At 47.0% G+C, this 12150-nt stretch overlaps 1 protein-coding gene across 10 annotated transcripts in view; it reads right to left on the bottom strand.

The window, feature by feature from the left end:
- Window positions 1-12150, bottom strand: part of Sept11 (septin 11) — a 122117-nt gene that overhangs the window by 9311 nt on the left and 100656 nt on the right. For all 10 annotated transcript variants that reach the window (XM_026785068.1, XM_005359511.3, XM_013350883.2 and 7 more), the window contains exons 5-8: window positions 9826-9987; window positions 6083-6179; window positions 5112-5280; window positions 1467-1599 (exon numbers count right to left, since the gene is read on the bottom strand). In XM_026785068.1, the coding sequence (XP_026640869.1) occupies window positions 1467-1599; window positions 5112-5280; window positions 6083-6179; window positions 9826-9987 (561 nt within the window). The remainder of the gene's footprint in view (window positions 1-1466; window positions 1600-5111; window positions 5281-6082; window positions 6180-9825; window positions 9988-12150) is intronic.

Raw genomic sequence — 12150 nt, 5'->3', positions numbered from 1 at the left:
AACAGCATACACTACTATACTCAAAAATAAAGTACATTATTTGTGAAAACATAAGGATGACCAGTAAGGTGACTTAGTGACTAAAGGCTTGCTGCCAAGCCTGCCCTGAGCCTGATCTCTGGATCCTCCATGGCAGGAGAAAGCTAATTCCTTCAAGTTGTCTTCAGACCCACCCCCTCACACACACAATTTTAGATAATGTAGGGGTTTTTTGTTTGTTTGTTTGTTTGTTTTTGTTTTTAAAAAGCATGAAAAGGGTAAAAATTAACCACAGTTCTAATAACAAAGGCACTCTTATGACAAAGGTGGATTCTTGTTTGGGGGCCTTTATGAACGCATGTAAAATATTTAGAGATTCCACAGTGTTCATACATATTTATTGCCCCTTCTCTTTTCATACATATGCACATGTATATATTTTAGCTATACACACACTAACTGTTTAAATAAGAACTGTTTTAACACCTGAGGGAAAGAAATCACAATCACGGGCTGGGGCAGAGCCCAGTGGTAGAAGGTGTACCACACAAGTGTGAGACTCTGTCTTCATCTTCAGAACCAAACAATAAAAACAACAGAAACGAAACCAATAGGTTACCAGTCTCAAGTTCAGCCCATCACTCAGTTTTCCTTTCTCCGCAGCAAAACCATTTTAAGCACTTAGCTACTTAATGACCTCTGAGCTTCACTAGCTTCTCAAAAAAGATTTATTTATTTTCAGGTGTGTGTGTGTGTGTTTTGCCTGCATCTATGTCTGTATGCCACTTGCATGCCTGGTGCCTACAGAGATGAGAAGACAGCTTTAGATCCCCTGGAACTAGAGTCACAGACGGTTGTGAGCCACCATGTGGGTGCTAGGGATCGAAGCCCTGTCCGCAGGAGAGAGCAGACAGCGCCCTCACCCACTGGGTCATCTCTGCACTTCACTAGTCTTCAAAAACAAGATGCAAACATTACTTCAAAGACTACTGAGCCACAGGGAAGAGCTGTGGCAAAATTTCATATCAACAGTGAGGTTTCCCTGGGTGGGGACCCAGGTAGAGTCGGAGGGTGCCATAGCAGGGAATGTGCTGGAATAGAAGCCGTGGGCAGGAGCTTGGGGCGCGGTAAGACCAATAATGCAAAGCTCCTCTACTGCTTAGTTAGCTGAACCCCAAATCTCACATCTTAAGACTTATAAACTGAGGAACTCAGGAGCTGAAAAAAACCACGTGATCGGGGTAGAGACTTCAGAACTGGCTTTAGCCTTGGCGACTGTAAAAATCACTCAACTTCATGGCTCTCAGTTTGCCATCTGCTAGCAGGTGTGAGAATATCTGGCCGGCACCCCTTGCCTGGTGGGGAAGCTGCTCTTGAGATAAAGGGGAAGGAGAAGGCACCATGCACCAGTGTGAAGCGCCATTAATTACAAGTGCTGAGAGAAAGCCTGCCTCTGGCTTCAGGCTCCGGGAGGACGTGCAGCTCACCTCTTTCTCAGCCTCCTTCAGTTCCGCCTCTTTCTCCTTCACTCTCATCACAAACATCTGCCTCATCTCCTCCTCCTTCTTCTGCAGCTCTCCCAGGAACTCGTTCCTTTTTGCTTCATACGTCTCCTGAAGACTACGAAAAACCCACAAACCAAGACGGGGCATGAGACACCATCATACATTTCAGTGCACAGTGTCATTTACACACTAAAGTGCGAGCGAAATGGGCTTTCTTCCTCTTTATGCTGAGACAAATATGTCCAAAAGCACAGTGCAGTGCCCAAGGCCTGCAGCTACCCCGCCAGGTCCACAGAGTTCTGCAAGATGGCGGACCTAGTATCCTGGGTGAAATGGCAGAGCTCATGTACCACAAAGAAACAGGAGTTCCTGTGCAAATGGCACTCCCTTCTCTCCTTAGCAGTTTATCTAGGACAGCTGGATAGTAACAGAACCTGCAGGTGGTGTCTACCTTTAAGGCAGACTGAATTCACACCGAGGATAACTACTGCAGACTAGACAGCGGCCATGGGTACTCCCAGGAGCCCTCTAGCAGCACTCAGAATTCACACTTGTCCACTTGGGTGGTGAGAGGAACACCCAGTGGGGAGGTACTCTGATGTGGGAACACAACAGGTAGACAGTTACAGTCATATGAAGAGTGCAGCTAGGTTCGGAATGCCACACCTCATTACTTTCACCTTTGTTTTTTCAGCTACAGGCCTTGGTTATAATGTATATGGGTCTTGGTTATAATGTATATGGGCCTTGGTTATAATGTATATGGGTCTTGGTTATAATGTATATGGGTCTTGGTTATGATATATATGGGTCTTGGTTATGATGTATATGGGTCTTGGTTATGATATATATGGGCCTTGGTTATAATGTATATGGGCCTGGGTTATAATGTATATGGGCCTTGGTTATGATGTATATGGGCCTTGGTTATGATGTATATGGGCCTTGGTTATGATGTATATGGGCCTTGGTTATAATGTATAGGTATAAACATTTTTCTATTTCAGCACCAAAAAAGAAATTTAGGGCCTATAGAAATGGGACCAAATGGGGAAGGAGGTGGGGACCATAACTCCAGTGTCATCAGCAAAATCTGAAGCCTGGAAGATGGTGTAGCCTGCAGCCCTGCTGGGCCTCCTCCTGGGCTTGTAGGAGCTGCCTTAATAAAAATACCAGCAACAGAGTCAGTGGGGTGACTGGAGGGGGGAGCGGGGAGGCAGGTGGACAGACGGACGGACTGCTTGCCTGCACAGGTAGGAAGGCAGCCCTGGCCATCCTGATGGGAAGGCCGGTCTTTTTGATGAAAGGCAGACAGACCACCTGGCTTCTCCTTGCATTAGCAGGAACAGGTAGTATCCCAGACCCTCTAATTTCTCAAATTCCAGGACTTAAAAGAACACAGGTGTGCAGAATGGTTTTTTAACACAATGAGAGGCAAATTACCCCTAACAACCTACGCAGCAAGGAGTCCAGGCCATGATCTAGTCCAGGTGTTAGTAGATCGTGGAAACAGATTTAGCCCCTACTTCCTGTCATTGCTGGTAAGGTTTTACTGGCTGGAATGCAGACATGCCCATTCATTTATATTACAGTCTAAGGTGCTTCCCAATGAGACAAGCAGAACTGGATACGGTGATGAGACTCTGGTCTGTATAACTGAATCAGTAAAGAAAGTCCTCTTGCTAAGTCCGCTTTGCTCCTTGATCTGGCCCAGATGGGTTGAGGACATGAGAAGCAGCAGAGCCAAGACTTGAACTCAGGTCCCTGATGCAGTGTTCCTCCACACTGTCTGGCCCTGGCCACTGCATCCAACTTTACAAAGTTTCTTTGTTCCACTTTTGAACATGGAAACAAATACACTATACAAAAGCCATTTTCCATCAGACTTACTAACCCTTAAATGTGCTTGGCTTTATGAACTTGGTTTCTGGTAAAAACAAACAAACAAACAAACAAACAAAAAAAGCACAACAACAAAAACAAAAAACCATTGCAACCATAGAGAGACCTGCTATACCCGCCTTCACAGAACCACATCCTACCTGGCTGAAGACAGTCCACACGCCTGCAGGACCAGATTACATGACAAACGGCTGGAAGCCAGTCCTTTGTGTGAGATTTACATTTGTTCTTACAAACTCAGGCATGCTTACGGGAGTGCAGTTTCACTGTGTGGGGAGCTAGCCCAGAAAGTACTGAACTTTCTCTAAAGTGGTTCCAAGAGAGAACTCCTCCCACCAAAGGGGCTGTTCAGACGACTGGGGACTATTTCACTCAGCACTGGAGGCTCGGGTTCTTTGGCCAGCCATCAGTTCTGTGGCTCGTCCATTTTACAGCGTGTCCTCGTGGTGGCCACAAGAGGTGGAAAACAAGTCGCTCAAAGGCACTGCAGCTTTTACCAGAAGAGGCTCAGGTCCCAGAAAAACCTCACGTTGGCTCGTCCTTAAGAACACTGCTCAGGCTCAGACTGGACGATTCCTTCCTCTACCAGGAGGTGGCGATCTGGCCTTGAGCCTCACTTTCCACAGTGACTCAGAGCCATGCTTACAATCAACCCAACCAGCTATCTTTCTCCACCACGGCAAGCTCTATCAGAAGGTGGGCAGTTGCTAGGGTGCTGAGCCTAGCTTGCTTTTAAATTTATTTTTATGTGTAGGGGTGTTTCGCCTGAATTTATGTATGCACCACACGTGTGCCTGGTGCCCAAAGAAGCCAGAGGAGAGTATCAAATCCCTTGGAACTGAAGCTTCAGATGGCCACGAGCCTTGATGTGGGTGTTGGGATCAAACCACTGAGCACCTCTCCAGCTCCAATCGTCTCTTCTTCCTCTCACACTTCACCTGTCCATCCATCCGTGAGGTGGGAAATACATAAGCTATCTAAGCTTTTCCCTTTCCTACCCGCTTTCAGAACTGAACACCAGTGTGAAAAATCAAGAGAACTTGAGGGCTAGAGAGAGGGCTCAGTGGTTAAGCCACTGGCTGCTCCTACAGAGGACCCGAGTTTGGTGCCCAGAACCCACATCAAGTTGCTCACCTGTAATTCCAACACCAGAGGATCTGACACCCCCTGCTTTCTGGCCTCTGTGGCACCGCACACAAGCACGCACGTGCGCGCACGCGCACACACACACACACACACACACACACACACACACACACGTAGGCACGCACGTACGCGCGCGCGCACACACTCTTTTTGTAAAAAAAGAGTATTTGAAAGCTAGTGGCCTTAGGAAGTTAAATCTGTTCAGCACAATGAATGTGGCGAATGTGGGGGTATGGGTCAGTCACTACACCCCACAAACAGAATTTTGGTTGTTGGGGTCAGGAGCCAGGATTCAAACAATCCCCTTTCCCTAACTATGGAACTTTAGGCAGGTTGCTTACATTGTGAGTGCTTTGAACGTGAGCACTTGTAACAACCCCTCCGGAGTGTCAGCAATAAAAACACCCACTTCACTGAGCAGAGATAAGTGGGTACCACAGCCCCCTAAGATTTGTGCTGTTAACCCCTCCCTACCAAGCCGCTGTAGTAGCAGAACCTCAGTCCTGACAATCCTTTCCGGGGTGCGCCAATACACCGCCCTGCACAGCCAAGACACCTGTCTGATGTGTGCACTCCTACCTGAAGGGCTTGCTGTCAGGGTCGGTGTCCTTGAAGCCCATTTCCTCAAGTTTACAGCGCCGGTACAACTCATAGTGGCGCGTGTGTGTCTGCTCTCGCAAGTCCTCCATGTTCACGCGGATCAGCATCTCCCTCAGCTTCACGAAATCACAGTGGTTTTCATTCTCCACTACAGGAAACCAGCAAAGGGGAGGAAGGCCATTACAGCGAAGTCACTGACAACAGAAGTGACACTCAAGAGGGGTTGTCACTGTCCCTCGGAGGTCTCAGAGGCATGGAGGATGCCATGGTGGTCCCTCCCTCCACTCCCAATGAAACACTAACCACGATGTTGTAAAGAGGGTGCTGAAGGAGGGGCTCCCCAAATCTTTCCTTTACCTTCCTGACCATTCTGCCATGCAGACTATGGCAGAGGTCTGGGGTGCCAGCTGATTGCCCAACAGGGGTAACGTTTGGCTCCAAAGTGGGATTCCTACCTACCATGCCGTGCTGCCCCAACCCAGCAGGGCAGTGTTTAAATACCACCACTATTCCCGCTCACCCGATATGAAATAACATTTGCTGAAATAACATTTCCTTGGAAAACAGCTTTCCCAGCGACGAGGAAGAAACAAGAGCCCCTTGTTGGGAGGCTTGCGCTCTCTCCCAGCTTTCCGATGCTTTGCTGGTGCCATTGGCTCAAACTCCCTGGGAAGAACTCTTTCGTATCTTAGGAATTTTTATTAATTTCCCACACAGCCCGACATCTTGAGGGGCTGCCTCAGGCTCAGGGCCTGCAGCTGCTGCTTAGCCTGTCTACCCGACAGAAGACCGTTTCTTTCTTCCTCCGACCCACGGTGGCTAAATGGCGCCACTCCTTCCCACCTGCACCAGGCGGACACCTCCCTAGACGACACAGGGAGAGGACTGTGGCCATCATTTCTCCATCACACGCACTAACATGAGAGTCCCTTTCCCACGACAAGACATACCCTGCACCACACCCCAAGGGTACTGCCTGGCCTTGGCCATCTTGTTGCCAATCTTCACTTCTTCAGTGCTGCCAACCACAGCAAAGGGGAGATGGACCTGTCAGGCAACAGAAGAGGCAAGTGGTTATCCTCGGCAGCTCCAATCATAGCCTCTGACCCCATCACTCTTCCTGCTAGAGAGGGGCCTCTTTATGTAGAGAAAAGGTGGTCACATGAAATGGGGGGAGGACGGGGACGGGGGACAGGGATGGACCTACAGACCCTGTAGCTAGGCAAATGTCCTTCATGAGGTATATATACTCTCTCCAGCCCAATACAGACTAGATTTGAGGATCAACTTGAGCTTGAGTTACATGTCATCTATCACAGCTGCCACGCGTTACCTGTGTCCACAGGATACTCAAACATGTTTTTGTGGAGGACTGGAAAGATTGCTTAGTGGTTAGGAGCACTAGTCGCTCCTCCACAAAACCTAGGTTCAGTTCCCAGTTCCAGAAGATCTGATGCCCTCTTCTGGTCTCCATGAGCACTGCATGCACGTGGTACATATGCAAAACACTCCCACACACAAACAAAATAAAAGTAAATCTTTTGACATATACACGACTTGTGAGATCAAGATGATCACTTTTAAATTTCAATTACTTTTTAATTGATTCATGTTTAAATTTAAAAATGAAAGCAATGCAAAATATCTTCCCATTAAATATTAAATTTATTGATTGGTAGGAGTTTACATTTCATTTAGCTTTGAGCTCAAACCAAATCTTTAACAAGAGATACAGAAGGGCTTTATGAAGGCAAAGAAAAATTATCTTGGGTAACTGTCTTCATATTGAAAAACTGAAAAGCATGTTAGGAATGACGAATGCATGATCGGCCTCTTGATTGTAATTTCATGACAGGTAAATGCAGATCAATTGTTTCTGATGGATGTGAACTTCTGACCTGAGGCTCGGGGTCGTTAGAAGCAAACAGTGGACTCCAAAGGCCTGCGGTGGAACCGTTGCACTGGTGAGGTATAAATGGACTACGCCTAGCTTACATTGTATTTCTACGGAATATGGTTGTTCTACTTCCTGGCTTTGCAGAGGTGGGGTGGAACCCAAGGCCCTGCATGAGCTAGGTGTGAGCTGACCACTGAGCTGAGCCCTCAGCTCCACAACTATTTCAGATGGCTCGTCAATACACAAACGTCAAGTCAGAAATATACTTGCTAAATAGTGGCTCCAGCCTTGCACCCGAGCTTAGCTCAAGCAGAGATGGAACGGTGTCCAACTTCCACACGGGGTTATCTGGTAGCTATGGCTCCCCCACTGCCAAGTGGGGGAGAAAACTGCTTTCTACTAGCACACAGGAGTCAGGAGATCTGAAGTGGCTGCTCTGAGAATTGTTTACGGCTCCCTGTCTACTGTGGAAAAGGGGTAGGTTTCCAAGATGAATCTTCTTTCACACAGAATCAGGCAGCATCCACAGCTCAGGCTGCACACATGGCTTCTGTGTGATGCACAAGATACCTGAGTTTCCTGGTCCAGGGTGCCTGAGACGGCTCAGCAGTTACAACTGAGTGCAGTGCTCCTACTGAGGACCAGAGTTCTGCTCCCAGCAGAAGATTCATCTTGAATACTCACAGAAAGATACACACATCCACATAATTAAAAATAATTGTTTTGTTTTGAGACAGGGTCTAATTATGTAGCCTTGGTTGGCCTGAAACTTGCTATATAGACCAGACTGGCCTCAAAATTATAGAGATATGCCTACCTCTGCCTCCTAAGTGCTGGGATTAAAGGCATGTGCCGACCACCCTCAGCTAAAAATAAAATAAATCTTTAATTTTTTTTCCTAATCAATCTGTAGGAAGGAGAGCACATTCTTTTTCTCAAATCCCAAATCTGAAATCAAAATGTAGTTCCTGTAGGTAAAGAAAAAGAGAGCTTGCTGGTGTGGGAAGTCCTTCTGGATATGTGTTGCTTTTACTGGTTAATGAATAAAGAAGCTTCTTGGGCCTGTGGCAGGGCAGCACAGAGCGAGGCGGGGATTCCAAGCAGAGATAGAGGAGAAAAGAAGGCAGAGAAAGAGAGACGCCATGTAGCTGCTGAAGGAGACAGATGCTGGATCCTTACCAGTAAGCCACAGCTTCGTGCCAATACACAGATTAATAGAAATGAGTTCATTCAAAATGTAAGAGCTAGCTAGAAATATGCCTGAGTCATTGGCTGAACACTGATGCAATTAATATGGTTTCTGTGTATTATTTGGGACTGAGCAGTCAGGAAACAGTCTGTCTATACCTTACCAAATAACATTCTAACATATTAATCCAGGAAATAGTGCCCACTCAAGGTGACAGGAGCAACTGCCAAGTCTAGATTTAACAACTAATACACGTATGTGACACAAAGAGGGGGAGGGGCCTATAAATGGGGGGGGATGGGCTTAAAGGGAGAGGAGTGTGTAGTAAGGGAGGAGAAAGGAAGAAACAAAACATCTCATGTTTCTTCTTGTACGGTACCCTAGACACAAGTGTGTGTGTGTGTGTGTGTGTGTGTGTGTGTGTGTCACATGAAAGCAAAGGGGAACTTTGAGGGAAGGAAAAAAAACTACGAAGTTGGTATGGTGTTCAGCATGGCTTGTCCTGAGGCAACCCCAGACACATACACAGAAACGTTGCGGTCAGGTAGGCTATGTACACTAATGGAGCGTGCATGGCACCTACTACTCTACCACGTCTAGAACCCCATCCAGCTGATTACGTACAGCACAGGGGCAGGGCTGGCAGCCTCAGCAGGAGGTCTCTAGTGAGCAGTGAACCTCAGGAAGACACTGCAGTTGCTAGTCTTTGCACACACTAGTTAATTGTTAGCATACACTTGCACTTATTCACACTGTCAATGTTCACACTCAGACTAGAGAAAGGCTTGGCTACCCCCCTGAGCCTCCGTGGTCTTTGATACTGTCACCCAAGCCAACAATACATATTCCATCAGGACTTCAATACCTCCTTACACACTGCTCAGGGCTTCCTTGGCTCTCCACAGTAGGCGTTAGTATGAGCAAAGTACAATAACATGCTTTTGAGAACCATTACTTCTGTACACTAAAAGCTAATTTAAAAACAAAAGCCCTTATAACTCCCCAAAATAGGTAAATAAATTATGGTTGAGGGGAAAAAGGCAATTGATCCAGTCAAGGTGGTTTATGCCCTAGCATTCAAGAGGCTGAGACAGGAGGATCAAAAGTTTGAAGTCAGCCTTGGCCCAGCTGGGCTAGAGGAGACCTGGCCAGTGAGCTAACACCTTCATCCCCTGATAGCTACCGCTCTGCGGCGGACAGCATCCTCTTACCTTCCCGTTTACCTGCAGATTCAGGGAAACAGCTCAGAGGGGAAAGCACCACTGAGGCAAAGGGAGCCAGGCAGCCGTATTTCTGCCAGCACGGACAGCAGCACGGATAGAGCAAGGGCTCTTTCCTTTGAGAGGCTTTGTATGAGGTCCCAGGCTCGTGTCACAAAGACTCCCCGGAGAAATCAGTGGTGGACAGAAAGCTAAAACAATCCTGACTCTCTTCCCTACTTGACAGCTGGGGAAACTGAGGCACTGGCTAGTTTAATGACTCGCAGCCACAGCAGAGCTAGAGTCCCACTGAAGACCTCAGTGCAGGTTTGTCCAGCCCCTCGATGCTGCCACTACACACGCGTTCTGGACGGCCTCCCTCCGCCCCCCACTTGACTGATGACTTACACTCATGGTTGCATTAATCTCGGCCACCGTTTCCTCATCTGTGGGGAACTGATAAATCTGGACTCCGTTGCTGACGAGTTCACTCATGATCTTGCTCTTGAATTTGTGCAATTCGTTCTTGGCAATGGTGTCTGCTTTTGCAATTATTGGAATGATGTTCACCTGCAAAGCAAGCATGTCCACGTTCACACAGTCCCGCTGCGAGAAAGAAAACTAGACAAAGAAACAGAAGCTACAGGGCACCACTGTAGGATGCAGGTGATGCTGCCGAGATGCAGGCACAGGATCATCTTAGCTCGCCATCCTCGCATCCCATGCTGGCACTTGTGATTTCCTCTCCTGCACCGCCTCCCTCTTTACATGGTAAAAGGAAGTGCTTTTACTCTATGACAACAGTGACAACGAGGGAGTCAGGCCACTCTTTGAATAAACAGCTACTCCTCTCAGAGGCATGGTTTGTGGAGACCCAGGCAACTCTGCTAAAGCGGAGCATCATCGGCACTATGCAGGACCCCCTTTCCTTTCTGAAAATTTGGGGGATTTAAGTGTTAAACCAAAAATAAAAAAATAATAAGATATTTTTAAATTACCTATTTTTTAAATTTCCTAACTCAGAGTTAATTCTTTTGAAAATCAGTTTTTTTTTTGTCAAATGACCTTTTCATCCAGGATCAAAAGCAAGGCTCACCTGAGCGTGGTGGCACACACATCAAATGCCAGCACTAAGGAGGCAGAGTCAGGAGGATGAAGTGGTCCAGGCTATCTATCCTCAGCTACACAGGAAGTCTGAGCTGGCATGAGCTACATGAGACCCTGGCTCAAAAGCAGCGAGGCTCGCTTTCAGTCTCAGTTACAAAAGAGTTTGACATTAATGACAGACAGTCCGGGGGAAGAGCCAGGACACCTGGGAATGCAGACACAAAGCCCCAAGGATGTTATTTCCTACTCCCTAAACCCTGTTGAAAGGACACAGTCTTTCGAGAGAGGGTCTCATGTAGCCGGCGGCAAACCCACTCTGGGCTCAGGCTGGTTGGGACTCTGATTCCCCTGTCTCCACCTCCTTAGTGCCAGGATGACAAAATAACATTTTTTTTTCGTTGGTGGTTAAAGATGAACTTTCTCCCTCTCTCTCGTAGGCACAGGGGTTTTAGAGAATGTTAGAGACAGCTATCTAGACTAGACTCTCCGCCCAGTTCAGGAGCCCATGGTCTGTCAGTCACATTTGAATATTTTGCTTTTCCCCTTCAAGGGCCGAATCAGAAACTCCTGACAAACCAGAACAAGAGATATGCTGAAGTCTGTCTTCAATCTCTCTGTCACATCCTCCCAAACACCATGGGCTTGGGCTTCCTCCAGTGGAGGGGAGCATCCCTGACAGCAAATAAAGGCTTCATCAGAACCCGAGGGACAAAGCTTACTGACTACCTGTGCACACACTTCAGACTGAGATGCCAAGATGTAGGGTTAAGCCAGCCCCTTAGGGGCGGGCATGTTTACTGATAAATCGGGCACGCGGGAGCCTGCGCGTCCCTTTTTCCTGCTTCCTGTGCTACGCGGGAACCTCGGTTCTGTAAGTTTATTCCTTCATTAAAGCTGTATATATTTCTTTACAATCTGCCTGCATTTATTTACGCCCCTACACAAAGACACAGACAAAACATGGCTTTCTCGGCCAAACTGACCAGGGTAAATAGAGACACCAACTATCATACGAGCAGGTAATTACAATCTTCTAGAATGATCATAACTGATCATCTTCCCTTGACCTTTTTCAATGAAACTGAATTAAACAACACTGAAAGATGGTACCTAGATCCCCGATATCATTCTGAGTTGTCTGAAAGTTGAATCTGCTTAGTGGTTGGACTCTTTGGTTTGTTTGTGTTTGTTCGGCCTCTGGTTTCTCCCTTTTCCTTTTGACTCCTTTCCTGAATGTCTCTAACAAATGGATGCTTAGAGAGCAGAAGGGCCTGCAGGTTTCCAAGGACCACGTGGGATCTGCCACTACCAAGACGGGGCAAGGTAAAACTCCCAGGAACTGAAGTCCAGAGAATTGAACAGAATGAGGAAGAATGTCTGTTATCCTTGCAGAGTCTGGTGGGGATGATGGTGGTGGCGGTAATAATAATAATAATAATAATAATAATAATAATAATAATAATACTTTAAGGCCAGGAGAGTATCTTTCTGTAGAGCACCATAAATGCTGGAAGCCCAAAGAGCCTGGCTGGTTCAGAAAGGAGCTCGGGACAGATCAATTACTGAACATTCTCTCTATGTTTTAGTTCTCTGCAGAGAAAGAATCTCTTTAACAGTTTTTTTTGT

Source organism: Microtus ochrogaster, linkage group LG1 (genome assembly GCF_000317375.1).
Source record: "Microtus ochrogaster isolate Prairie Vole_2 linkage group LG1, MicOch1.0, whole genome shotgun sequence".
Taxonomy (NCBI): Eukaryota; Metazoa; Chordata; class Mammalia; order Rodentia; family Cricetidae; genus Microtus; species Microtus ochrogaster.
Note: the sequence above shows the minus strand (reverse complement) of the source record. Positions and strands in the feature narration are given on the sequence as shown.